Source organism: Hakea prostrata, chromosome 2 (genome assembly GCF_041222555.1).
Source record: "Hakea prostrata isolate BN-2017 chromosome 2, UWA_Hpros_2, whole genome shotgun sequence".
Lineage (NCBI taxonomy): Eukaryota > Viridiplantae > Streptophyta > Magnoliopsida > Proteales > Proteaceae > Hakea > Hakea prostrata.
In genome coordinates, this window is record NC_142601.1 from 12,163,754 (window position 1) to 12,177,105 (window position 13,352).

At 39.0% G+C, this 13,352-nt stretch overlaps 1 protein-coding gene across 1 annotated transcript; it reads left to right on the forward strand.

The window, feature by feature from the left end:
- Nucleotides 1-294: 294 nt before the first annotated feature.
- LOC149023768 (serine carboxypeptidase-like) lies at nt 295-6,038 on the forward strand. Its single transcript, XM_089144269.1, has 9 exons — nt 295-718; nt 1,286-1,454; nt 1,890-2,009; nt 4,182-4,325; nt 4,414-4,564; nt 4,827-4,915; nt 5,049-5,307; nt 5,406-5,539; nt 5,655-6,038. Exons 1-9 carry the CDS (start codon nt 393-395, stop codon nt 5,823-5,825), a joined length of 1,563 nt encoding a protein of 520 aa, XP_089000395.1. The 5' UTR covers nt 295-392; the 3' UTR covers nt 5,826-6,038.
- The last annotated feature ends 7,314 nt before the right edge of the window (nt 6,039-13,352 follow it).

Below are 13,352 nucleotides of genomic sequence, written 5' to 3' on the forward strand. Positions count from 1 at the left end.
TTTTGTGGATGGAAAAAATTCTTGCTGGGAAACTCACCCATCACAGTCAGGTGTGCGACCCGGATCGAACACCGGATTAGTCAGGACAAAACCTTGAAAACAGGAATTGGCAAAAAAAAAAAAAAAAAAAAAGTCCACTTCTGATAAATTTCCGGTAAAACAGGGGTGTGAAAGAGCAGACTCCTGAAATCCCTATTTGTGATATTGTGTCTTGGGCTCTTACTTAAAAAACAAAAAAGTTACTGTGTAGTTACCAAAAAATGAGAAAGAAACTCCTCTATTTCTGTCGGTTCCTCCGCTTCGACCAAACCGTCGTTCAGTTCTATAAATATCCCATCCACCCCTCTAACCAAACAGTCCGAGTATCGAGGAAGCATCGATCGAAGCAAGCAATGTGGAACTACGTCGTCCCCCTAGTTTTCTCTCTCCTCCTGTCTCCAATCTCTTGCGTGTCCGCAACTCGGAACCATGATGGTCTTAACCTTCTTTCGGATTCATCTCTTCCCTCTGCGCAAGCAGAGAAGCTAATCCGACAGCTCAATCTCCTTCCTAAAGACGCCCTTGACGTTCCCACCTCTTTACGAGCTGTCTCTCCCACTCCAAAGATTGTTGAGAAACGCATCAGGTTTCCTAACTTTGCTGCTTCTGATGATGTTTCCGTCGAAGACCTCGGACACCATGCGGGATATTATCAACTCAAGAATTCCCACGATGCCAGGTACTTCCTCTTGTTTGAATTGGTCGATGATGAACTTTTCACTGAATTCTGTGTTCCAGTTGTGATCTTTATGATCGCATCAGCTTACTTCGTTAGTCCGTGCTAAACGCTAATTTCGCCGTTTAAATGGATTCTGTTGGATTTCTATTTGTGTTTCTATGTTGGGCAGTCTGCTTCATTATTGATTTGTTTTTAATTTGTGCTCTGGGGTCCGAAAGTGGATTTAGAATCAGAAATGGATATTATGGTGAAGAAATTTTGTGCTTCAGATTCAATTGTTGTCGGTTAAATTTCAAAGTGAATTTCCCTCCAGCAGATAGCTCTTTGAACTCAGCTCATGTCTCAGAATACCCTTACTGAATCTTGTTAGATATATATGAGGACTGTGAGGCTCTTTATTCTTTTAAGGATATTTATGATACCTAGTTCCATGCCTGGAATAATTAATTGCGCAGTTAATGATCGCATGTGGTGCGAGTCATTGCTCCTCAGTTATAGTGTTATATTAGTGTGCATAATGCGTTCTGAATGTTATATCTCATCTCCATTTTTCTTTTTCCTTTCTAGGATGTTCTACTTTTTCTTTGAATCACGAAGCAGCAACACGGATCCTGTTGTTATTTGGTTGACTGGGGGCCCTGGGTGTAGCAGTGAGTTGGCTGTTTTCTACGAAAATGGGCCTTTCACCATTGCTAACGATCTGTCCCTTGAATGGAATAAATACGGATGGGACAAGGTATCATTGTATCTCTTAGCTTTCGTTTTTTAGTTAATTTGATCACTTGAAGAACTTTCATTTTTTAACAATAGTTTTTTGTAACCATTTTGTTGAAGGCATTATTAGGTTTTTCTCTCTTACAACCTTTGTACATGGTTTACAGTATGAGAATTGTAATATTAGCTATTCCATGTCTATGTCGCTTGACATTGGCCTTCTTTTCTCTGTATCACTGCTTCCATCAATCAACTTTTTATCAAGTGGTAAAATGAAAGTTGGGATTTTATCTCTTATTTTATTTTCTGGATAGCTGTAGACTATGGAATTTGGAATTTTCATTTTTGATGGTGTTTCCTGTGGTCATCCAATAATTGAGCATGTCATGCACATCTAGGAGCTGTTCTTATTGCTTACTGTAGGAGCTTTAGCATAACTTTTTTTATTATTCTTCAGGTATCAAACCTTCTGTATGTTGATCAGCCAACTGGAACTGGTTTTAGTTATAGTTCTGATAAGCGTGACATTCGTCATGATGAAGAGGGTGTTAGCAATGATCTATATGACTTCTTGCAGGTTAGTATTGTTTCTTCCTTTTTTAGAGGGTGTTAGCAATGATCTATATGACTTCTTGCAGGTTAGTATTGTTTCTTCCTTTTTTTTTTTGTCTGAATGGGATATTTGATACAAGATGTATGACCATTTGTGAACACCCAGTAGCATCTGTGAATTTCATTAGAAAAACAATCTTGTATATGTTAATGCTTTGGTAGATTTAATTTTAGATACATCATCTGATGTTGCTTGGTAATTCTTCCTTATTCTTGATTGCGTATGGTTTTCTTTTTTCTCCCAATAAGTACACTGGACCTTTTCATAATCCTATAGCCTTCCTCTCCTAATCAATGGCCCCTTGCTCCCATGTCTCCCTTCTATCCATCAGTGGGGACGTAAATGCTGTTTTGGGGGAGCTCGATTAAGTTCCATGTCCTTAAAATATCAACAAGAACAACAACAGAAAGTCAGCCTCATCCCAACTTAATGGGGTCAACTGCATGGATCCAAACATAACAATGTAGAGAAAACTAAGTCCTAAAAGGAAAAAGAGGGGGGCCCCAATAGAGAAAGTGTTGAGAAATGGAAAATGAAAGATTAGGGAATAAATAGAAAAATGAGAGACAAAAGGATAGTAAGATGAAAGTGGCACAAGCCTACACGTAAGGCGTCAGTTCAATGGGTTCTACACCATGAATCCTTGTCCTCCAATAGGTCTACCTGATGTCATACTTGGAACTAAACTATGCATGTGCTTCCTCACCACTTTTTTATGGTCTTTTAAGGCAGACCCAACTCTTTCAGTTGGAATAAGATTATTCCTTCTTATGCGTGGCTTCCATAGTGCCCTGATACCTCAGATGGGTCTGCGAAGCTTTCTTTTGATTGGGGCAACTCCCAAGTCTGTTTAATATGTTCATTATCTATTTTATTTCATTTTTCAACACATCCATCTTAACATCATCTCTGTTTCACATCTTATTGTAATGTGCGCCTGAATTCTTGTCCCTAATCTGAAGATTGACCTATTCAGACATATTGTTAGTGGGGACCTGAATGGATTTTTCTTTTTCTTTTTTTGAGATTTATAATGGAAGTAGAGGGCTTGGGCTGACGAAGCCCCGGTGCTGTGATATAATGAATTGACCCATTTGGAATATTGTTTGTATGCCTTATTGTTCTCTTGTAAAGCATGATGAGATTTGAGGTTTCCACCTTCGGGTTTTTGGTGAGAGCTTTTAATGTCTTTGGGTGTTTTGGGAGAACTCCATTGTATTCTTCTAGCTTGCATGGTGAAAACTTCTTTAGCTTTGTCTACCAATGGAGTATATCACCTTGGTATGAACCACTAGTGCAGGTCTGAAGACTCATATTTGCAAGAAGCCGCCCAAATAGGGCCCCTTGAGGTTGCTGCCCAGCAGCAGCAGAGTAGCAGTGATAGTATTAGCTTCTATACATAGTTGGACCCTAGTCTAAGTGGTTCAGTCAGTTCATTTAATTGTAATTCTGGTCCAATTTAAGTTGAAGGACATAATAGTCCTTTTATTATGTTCTTTTTTTTTTTTTTTCCTTTTCTTTTTCAATATATTAGCCTAGTTGATTGGACCTTGGGCTAAGTGTTTCAATTGGTTCATTTAATTGTAATGCTGGCCTAATTTTGGTTGAAGGACATAATAGTCTTCTCATTATGTATTAATTAGTCTGGGCTTTTAAGACCACAAGTCTTCCCATTACGTTTTAATTAGTCTAGGCTTGTAAGACCACATCATTGCATGTTAAAAGGAGGATTGAATTATCTATTGATTCTATTAAGTTGACGGAGTCTTAAATAGGACTTCCAATTTAAGGCTGATTAGTCCATTACAAATAGCCCCACTCAATGGGAGGAATAGACGTATTGATTATTGATTGTTGCTTTGAGCTTCTGACGTCTTACAGAAAAAACACTCTGGATGTCATGTGTTTATTCCTAAATCAAAGAAAGGAAAAAGCAAGAAAGACAATGATATCCACCCCCCCCCCCCCCCCCCCAAGAAGAAGAAGAAAAGAAAAGAAAGAATTTGAATGATATTCATCCCAAAAGAAAAAGAAGGATGGTAGATGAATGATATGAAAATAGAAGTCATCTCCATTAAATGGTTAGTATCTCTTAAGCTAAGAATATGAATCTGACTCATTTGCTCCTCTGTATAGGCATTTTTTGCTGAGCATCCTCAATTTGCAGAGAATGACTTCTATATTACTGGAGAATCATATGCTGGGCACTATATTCCTGCTTTTGCTGCCCGAGTTCACCAAGGGAACAAAGCTAAGGAAGGGATTCACATAAATCTCAAGGTATGACCCTGCTTTAGTTGATTTGGAGTTTATAATTTTGGTTAATTATGCTTCTCCGGACTCAGATAGGTGTAAAATGGTTGAACAGGGCTTTGCCATTGGAAATGGTCTCACTGACCCTGCAATCCAGTACCCAGCATACACAGATTATGCATTGAGCATGGGAATAATTAAAGAATCCCAGTACAAGATTATTAACAAGTTCCTTCCAGTTTGTGAATTGGCTATAAAGGCTTGTGGTAATTCTTTTTATCTCTACATTCTCCCTGGTAGTTCCTGATTGTAGTTGTTATGAGGTCTCATATGTGTTGCTGCTTCTTGGTGGCTAAAAGCAACAGCAGGGGTGAATTTTTTCTATTTAGATATTAACATGAAATGGAATTAAAGGTGGGGTGCTTTGTCTGAGCAGCAGTTCAGATTTGAGTTGAACTCTACTTTTTTAACAGCTGATGTTGCCTCGAGTCATCATCCTTGATTTAATATTGTTTACTTTTGTTTCAGGCACCAATCATAAAATCCCGTGCATGGCATCATTTGTTGTTTGCAACTCCATATTCAGTATGATCATGGGGATTGCTGGTGATACCAATGTAAGTTTTTGTCGTTCCTGGTTGTCCAATATTTTAATATTTTGGTGTCAGAGAAATGCAATTTTGTTTTTGCCAAGGAAGTATGATTATTTTCTTAACAAGCATTCTGCTATTTCTCTATTCGATGCAACAGTACTATGACATCAGAAAGAAGTGCGAGGGGAGTCTTTGCTATGATTTCTCAAACATGGAGAAATTCTTGAATGAGAAATCTGTAAGGGATGCTCTTGGAGTTGGGAAAATTGAATTTGTTTCATGTAGCCCTAGTGTTTACCAGGCCATGATGTTGGACTGGATGAGGAATCTGGAAGTTGGTATACCTTCCCTTCTGGAGGATGGAATCAAGATGTTGATTTATGCTGGGGAGTATGATCTCATATGCAACTGGATTGGTAAGTGTCTGTGCCCTTCCATATGAAGTTCTGATAGCCAGATTCTCACTTCCTTAAAAGTTATGAGTTCTGATTGTATCTGTGTTTCTTCCAAGCAGGGAACTCAAGGTGGGTTCATGCTATGGAATGGTCTGGTCAGAAAGGCTTTGCTGCTGCCCCGAATGTCTCTTTCGTGGTTGGTGATGGAGAAGCAGGGCAAATGAAAAGCTATGGGCCTCTCACTTTCCTAAAGGTTACTTTCTAAACTTGTTACTTTCACATTAGCAGCAGAAATTTCTCCCTGTAATGGATTATCTTTATAGTGTTTCATACTGATCACCTGTCACTGTAATTGTAATGACTAATAGGTCCATGATGCTGGTCACATGGTCCCAATGGATCAGCCCAAGGCTGCCTTGGAAATGCTGAAGAGATGGACTCAAGGGGAGCTTTATGAAGAACAAGATCAAGGGGAGCTTCATGAAGCACAAGGTCAAGGGGAGCTTTATGAAGAACAAGGTCAAGTGGCTGATATATGATTGTTCAGCACCATTTACAGTACCTCACCTCATACCCTCTTCCCCAACGCCAACCCATAAAATAGTTTCTGGCTGTCCCCTGAAGGTTGCTTGTGAATAATTTTCCCATGCTTTGGTTTTTGGAGGCTAGCTGAAAATGTTATTAACATATTACATATATGTTGCTGCGTGCATCCTTATGGTATATTGAACATCTTGCCTCTTCCTGTTTAATCCGCTCCCTGGAGTCTCTCTCTCTCTCTCTCTCTCTTACTGGGAAAATTCAATGGATCCCACACTCACAGCAGCTTGTCCAACCGAGGGGGGCCTTCACTTGGTAGGACGACCGATGGTTTATTGTCGACCCTGTAGCTTCTGCAAGGAGCATCTCAAGATGAAATAGGAAAGGGATGAATAAAAATTACATCTAATCACAAACAGGTCTATTAGTCCAGATTTCTCTAGTTGATTTGGTTTCGTCAACAAATGGGATTGGTTGGCCTCCATGATGCCGTGGATCAGTGAGCTTAACTTTGATGTTGTGGTACTCCTTAGTCTACTGCAATTGTTTGTGAGGGAAGAGAGGTTTGGTTGTCGTTTTTCCAAACTAATGTAGTCTTTATTTTTATTATATTATATAATTCTCAACTTGGTTTAAAAGAAAATACAAAAAAGGGGAAAGAAATAAGAATGGTGATTACAAGGGAAAGGAAGGGGAGATTTTTGAATTTAATTCCTCATTTGTTATATTGAGAGGAGTCGAGTATGGGAATTGGCTGGCAATTTCTCATTTGTTCCCTAAAGACTTTCCCATTTAAACTCTTGTTGGCTAGTTGGCTGAGGTAATACATTCGTTTCTTTGGCATGTGTCGCATCACAAGAAAACTTCCTCATATGTAGTGTGAGGAAATCTGAATAGAAAAATTAATGCAACTGGTCAAAGCAATTTTTATATTTATAACATAACTTTTTTTTTATTTACGAAGTTTTTTAGATATTAAAACTCTTGACTTGTTATTAAAAGGTGTGGGTCTTTATCAAATGAGTCAACTTCTTCGAGTTAAAACAAGTTATTGTCATGCTCTCCATTATGTTTTGTTTTAGCAAAGTAGTAACCCTTGACAAATCCATTCTTCTGGAAGGAAATGAGATGTGGCATGATCTGTTTTAACCTGTTCACCAATATTTTGGAGATGATTTTATAGGTCGTGTTACACAGGCTGATAGGCCGGTAATCTCCCACAGTATCAGGGGTATCAACCTTCGGAATCAGGACAATATTCTTATTGCCCACAAGCTCATGTATAAAATCCATACTCATAAGAAACGGAAGAAAGGCCTCATGGCAGTCAAGCTCGATATGAGCAAGGCGTATGATCGTTTAGAATGGAGTTTTGTCGCTTCTACTTTGCGCCATTTTGGATTCCCTCCACAGTGGATAGAATGGGTCATGAAGTGTATTACTACCACACAATTCTCGGTCCTGGTTAATGGATCCCCCTTGCCGCCAATTACCCCATTACGGGGCCTTCGCCAAGGAGATCCATTATCCTCATATCTTTTCGTCCTTTGTGCAGAAGTTCTGGCGTCCCATCTGGAATTGGCCCTACAACGCAAAAGGCTCCATGGAATTCAGCTCTCGCGTGGAGGTGAGCGTCTTTTGCACTTGGCCTTTGCTGATGACTTAATTTTGTTTGGACATGCCACCTCTGGTGAGGCTCGTTGCTTCCATCAGCTTCTGGAGGAATATTGTCATTATTCAGGTCAACAACTCAATATCCAAAAAACACGTGCACACTATAGTCCGAGTACATCAGTAAGTATGAAGCGTACACTCTCCTCCCACTTCCACATTACCCCATCAACGGAGCTGAACATCTATCTCGGGATTCCACTAATTTTAGGGAAGATCAAGAAGAAGCATTGTGCCTCTTTGATACTCGGGTCAATAGCTGACTTCAACAGAGGCAACACTGGAGAGCTAGCCTCCTCTTCTACGCGGTGAAAAATGCCTTATCCAATCCACTATGGCTGCTATGCCCAATCACTTCATGTCGTGTTTTCATCTTCCTGTCTCAATCACAAATACTCTTGACAAGCTCTCTCGGGACTTCTTCTGGTCAAGTGGCAAGCAAAGGCATGTTCACACTATCTCTTGGGATCTCATTTGTCATTCGACTAGAGAGGGTGGTCTCAACCTTAAAAACAGTGCAGCCTTTAACCTCGCTCTTCTGTCTCGGAAGGCATGGGAATTACTTAACACCTCCCAATCACTATGGGGCCGTTTGATGAAGCACAAGTACTTTAAGGATAGTACCTTTCTCGAAGCGCCCTCCCCCCAACTGCTTCGTGGGGTTGGAAATCGCTGATTAAGGCGAGGGAACTTTTACGTTAAGGATTTTTCCTTTAGATTAGGGACGGTTCCCAAGCAAGCCCTTGGAATCTCAATTGGGTCTCAAATCAACCCCCCGATCTGGGATGCTTTCCAGCAGCCTCCCTTCCTCTTAAAGTTTCTGACTTCATCAATTTCATAACAGCTTCCTGGAATAGGGATAAGGTGTTGGCTTGGCGGCCTGATGATATCGCGGCCAATATTCTCAACATCCTTATCCCGCTCTTCTCTCAAGCGGATGGCTACATCTGGAAACCCACTTCCTCAGGCAATTTCATTGTCAGTTCAGCATACAGATTGACAACTTCATCTTTCTCCCCCTCCTCCTCAATACCCCGCCTTAATTGGCTTCAGTTCTGGCATCTCCCCCTTCCCCCTACAATCCTCCTTTTCCTCTGGAAATCTCTTCTAGGGAAATTACCCACGGCCGATCTGCTCCATGCGAGAGGCTGTAACGTTCCGCTCCACTGTGGACTCTGTGGGTATCATCCTTTCTCAGCACATCATCTTTTTATCCTGTGCCCTTTCACATCCCATCTCTGGCATACCCTTAACCTTCACCAATGAGATCACTCACATCCTTTTGATCTCCAACTTCAAGACCTTGTCATCCATTCTGTTTGCCCTTCCCCTAACCGACTGCAGTTTGTTCATTCCCTTATCGCTCTGTGGGCTCTTTGGGGCTATTACACCACGATTATACACTCTTCTGAACCTCCCAAGCTTCAGGATGTCATGACACGTTTACATCATGCGATCCATGAATTCACCCCTCCCTTCGCTTCTCATTCTCCTAGGAACACTTCCCTAGTGTTCAGATGGGAACCTCCACCTCCAGGCAGGATCAAACTAAACGTGGACGGCTCATCTTTTATCAATCCAAAACGCTCGGGCATTGGTGGTCTTGCATGCGACTCTTCTAATCAGGTTGTGTTTGCTTTTGGCCAGGGCACGGGCTGTCAGGACTCCTTCATTGCCAAGGCACTAGCCATTCGTCATGGTCTTCGTCTTGCCCTCGACCTTCGGATCTCCCATATCCAAGTGGAGAGCGACAACCAATCGCTGATTCTCACTCTTTTGCAGCCTTCATCATGTGGTAGCTGGAAAATCTCACACCTCATCACCGATATCCTCAGGCTTGCAGCTTCCTTTCCAGAGTGTTCCTTCACCTACATCCCACGCGAAGCCAATTTTGCAACTGACGCACTTGCTAAATCAGCGGCTATCTCACAGGACCGTTTCTTGTACCACTTCTCCCCCCCCCCTTTCTTATCTTGGATTTTACTTTTTGACTCTCTAATGTGTAAGATCCCGCGGGGATTTTAGTTACATATATAAAGTTTTTCTTTCCTACCAACAAAAAAAAAAAAAAAAAGTGAGAGATATTTTATTTAAAAGTCATTTGTGTCATTTTTTAACATTAAAGTTGATGAATCTTTTGATATTTTATATTTTTATTCGTTTATTAAGTATATTAGTCATATTTATGCGTTACCCATGAGTTCTTACCTGAGTATAATTTTTTTTTTTTTTTTATCATTTTTTCTATTTTTAAAATTGTGGAACGTAGGTATTAAATAATTTTAAAATAAAACAAAAGATTAAAAGATGTTACAACGATTAATTTTTGGAAACAAGAAAATGCCTGCTCTATCCTTGTTTATCAATGCAACCTGATTAATGTGTTACCATGGTTGTAAGTATTGGTGATAAAGTAAATAATAATCAATTGGGTCGAACCACACTCGGTTCGATCGCCCCGGTTGGAACAGGTTCCAGAGGTTAACCCATTGGTGCCTTAAGCATGAAAGAACTCGACCCATTTGTATGGTGTTGCAGGATCTTCAAATGTAGTAGATAGAGCAGTGCAATTGGATTTAACAATCAGGGCATACCCGAAAGAGACGACTGTTCAGGTGAATTTCCTAGTTGTTCGGGAGTTGCCTACGTATAATGTCATCCTAAGAATACCATCTCTAACCAAATTAGGAGTAATCATGTCAACCAAATACGTGAAGTCGTTCGGGAGTTGCTACATTCATGGTTTGTGATCAAGAAAGGCATACCAAACAGTCGGTCTACTTATCCCGATCATTTGGTATGGGGGGCTCATGATAAGTAAATAATAATCAATTGTGTTGAACCATGCTCGGTTCGATTGCCCCAATTAGGATTGGTTTCAGAGGTTAATCCATTGGTGGCTTGAGCACAAAGAAACTTGATAGTTATAGAAAGAAATGTGATCCCACCGAACTTGGGATAAACAATTGTGCCCCACATGCAAACCGCGACTAACCCAGATTGAGGGAAAAATACCCAATGATCGGACGGCTACAAATAAGACTTGTGAGTTGATCCAATGGTCAGAAGTAAGAGGTAAACCCTATATAAAATCGAAACATAACACAAACAGAAGGTAACTAAATCGTTTTCTTCCATTCTCACCTTTCAATTAAGCTCTAAAACTCATTAGAGATCTGTGGTAGTGCTCCCACTAACTTAGCCTTCGGAGGTGGCTTCTCGACCGCCGAGTCGACCCACGCCTGACATTGTTTTACAGGAATCCAAAGCTTGATCAATTCTTGAAAGCATCAATTGGAAACATTTGATAAAAAATAAAAAAAAAACTCTGTAAACATAATGCCCATATTAGGAGATTTGTTATAATTTTGTAACTAATCATTCCTAGTAATGTATTGACAAAATATTACTTTTATAGTCTTGAGTTTAGACAATTATTCTAATGCTGATCTAAATTTATACTAATAAGGCAATAACTAATCTACCACCATATCAATTTAACCATTACCAGCTCTAATATTGTGTATAAAATCAAAATAGGACTGATATAAATTTTTTAGCTCATCCACAAAACAGATGGGAAGAGAGAGCGGGAAACTCAACCTACCCTATTGGCTATTGCTTAGTAGATTACACTATACCTTTTTTACCTAAAAAAGATTAAACTATACTTTCAACTAACAATTACAAAATTGAAAGTTAGGTGAGTCAAGCATTCATGGAATTGAACGAAGTGTTAGGTTGTAACTTCTAAGATGACCTTCCCTGAAAAAAAAAAATACTTTAAGGGCCTTTTATGGAGGGTATCATAAGTTCCCCTCGCTTCTATCCTATTCTTCTTTTTTGAGTCTTCATAATCTTTTTTGGTGAAGATTTGGTAATTTGAAGTGAAGTCTTAAAAATATAAAGTGGATTAATATGAAAACGTATTGTTGATACGGAATCTTGCTCGTTCTTCCCTGTCACAAACTTGCAAAATACGAGCAAGTCAGTACCAATGATATGATCTCAACTACTCAATAGAGAATTCAAGTAATTGATCACACATAATATGAATACCTACCTCATGGTATTTACCTGAGGGGTTATATAGTGTATAATAGTAGAGTTACACTTGGAATGTGACTCTAATATGAGTTATATTTGAAATATGACTCTAATATGAGTTGCCCTAGGAAAGTAACTCAATAGAGAATTCTTTTACCTAGCTGACTCTCTTCTTCAGTTGTTGGATGGCAGGAGTCTACCCTTGTGAGGTTTTCTCATCCTGCTAGGCGGATGTGTTTGGCACTATGGTCGGTCCTACCATGGACCGCCTGGTCAAACCTGGCTAGATAACGAACCTGGTCGGATCGTGCAACCGCTGGTTCAGATCGAAAACTATAAAATGACCATTTTAATCATTAACACATATAAGTTTTTTTTGAGTAGTAGTCGAGATGTGCATTAACTAGTCTCTTGATTGCAAGAAAAATTGACGAGAAGAAAATGAATTTTGAAAAGCGAAATGATAAATGAAAACAAATGATAGTCAAATTGTGTGATGCTTACACACATACTTGAAAAATAAAACAATTACCTCTTCTTTATAATATGAAAAATTCAACCCTATTGGTGACCTTACAATTGATGTTTTAGAACTCAATCATGACATGAGATTGACTGGTCCTCCTATGTTAGAGAGAGAGAGAGAGTGGTGAAATGATTAGCCTACCTCTAGAAGTAATCTATTTTTTCTTCTCTTGTGCTCCAAGTGAGCTTTTATATAAAGTCTGAATTTCTCCCCCACACGTCTGTGGACCCCAACCGTTGTTGACCACAAATTACAGGGAACCCCAGGGTTAGGGTAATGAAATATATTTTTTTAATATTTTATTATTTTTACTTATAGACCCCACATAATTTATGGTTGTAAGGCCATCGGAAGAGATGATCCACACACTTTTACATATCATGTAAACTGGAATCTATCAAGATAAGGTAAGGTTTGGCTAGATAATAAAATGAGGCATTATTTAATATTGTCCTCTTAAAATTTCGAACTTTACCCTTTATAATAGCTGGGATGCCGGCCTAATGGCCTATGTCAGGTTACCCCAGATCAAAATACTCAACCTTGATTCAATCCAAACTATCTCTAGGGTTAAAATTTTGAGTCTAAGCTTTTTCTTTTTTCATTTATTTATTTATTTATTTATTTTAATGATAGAAGAGTAATTCGTTAGACTTGTAAATGATAGCCGAAATCCGCCTCCGAATTCGCATTCGTATTCGTTTAAGGGTATCTGTATCCGAAAATTTTCTTACCGGAAAATATCCGTATCCGTCCGCTAAGCAACCGGATTTGGATTCTGATTTGGATAATTGCTTATCGGATCGGATAATATCTGGATAAAATTTTATTCGGATAAAGTAAAGTATTTAACACTTTTTCTTTAAAAATATATGATAATCGGATTTAATCGGATTCGGATAACGGTATTCGGTAATAAGAAATTAGAAATTTATAATAAAAAATGTAAAAAAGTGACAATTATCAATCAATAATCGGATATTTTATCAGATCGGATTATTATCGAATATCCAATAAAGTTTCGGATTCGGATGCCTTCTCTAAATTTTTGCCGGATTCGGATACTGGTGTATCCGAGCTGAATCCGGTCCGTTTACAGGCCTACAATTCGCACCTCACCCTCAAGTCCTCAACCTCAATTGCCACCATCTTTTCCCTTTAAAAAAAGAAAAAAAGAAAAGAAAAGAAAACAAACAAATAAAGAAATAATACTAAAGTAAAAAAAAAAATGCGTTATTTATTTAATTTTTTTTCTCTTTGTTCACTCCAGTTGTGAGTCAAA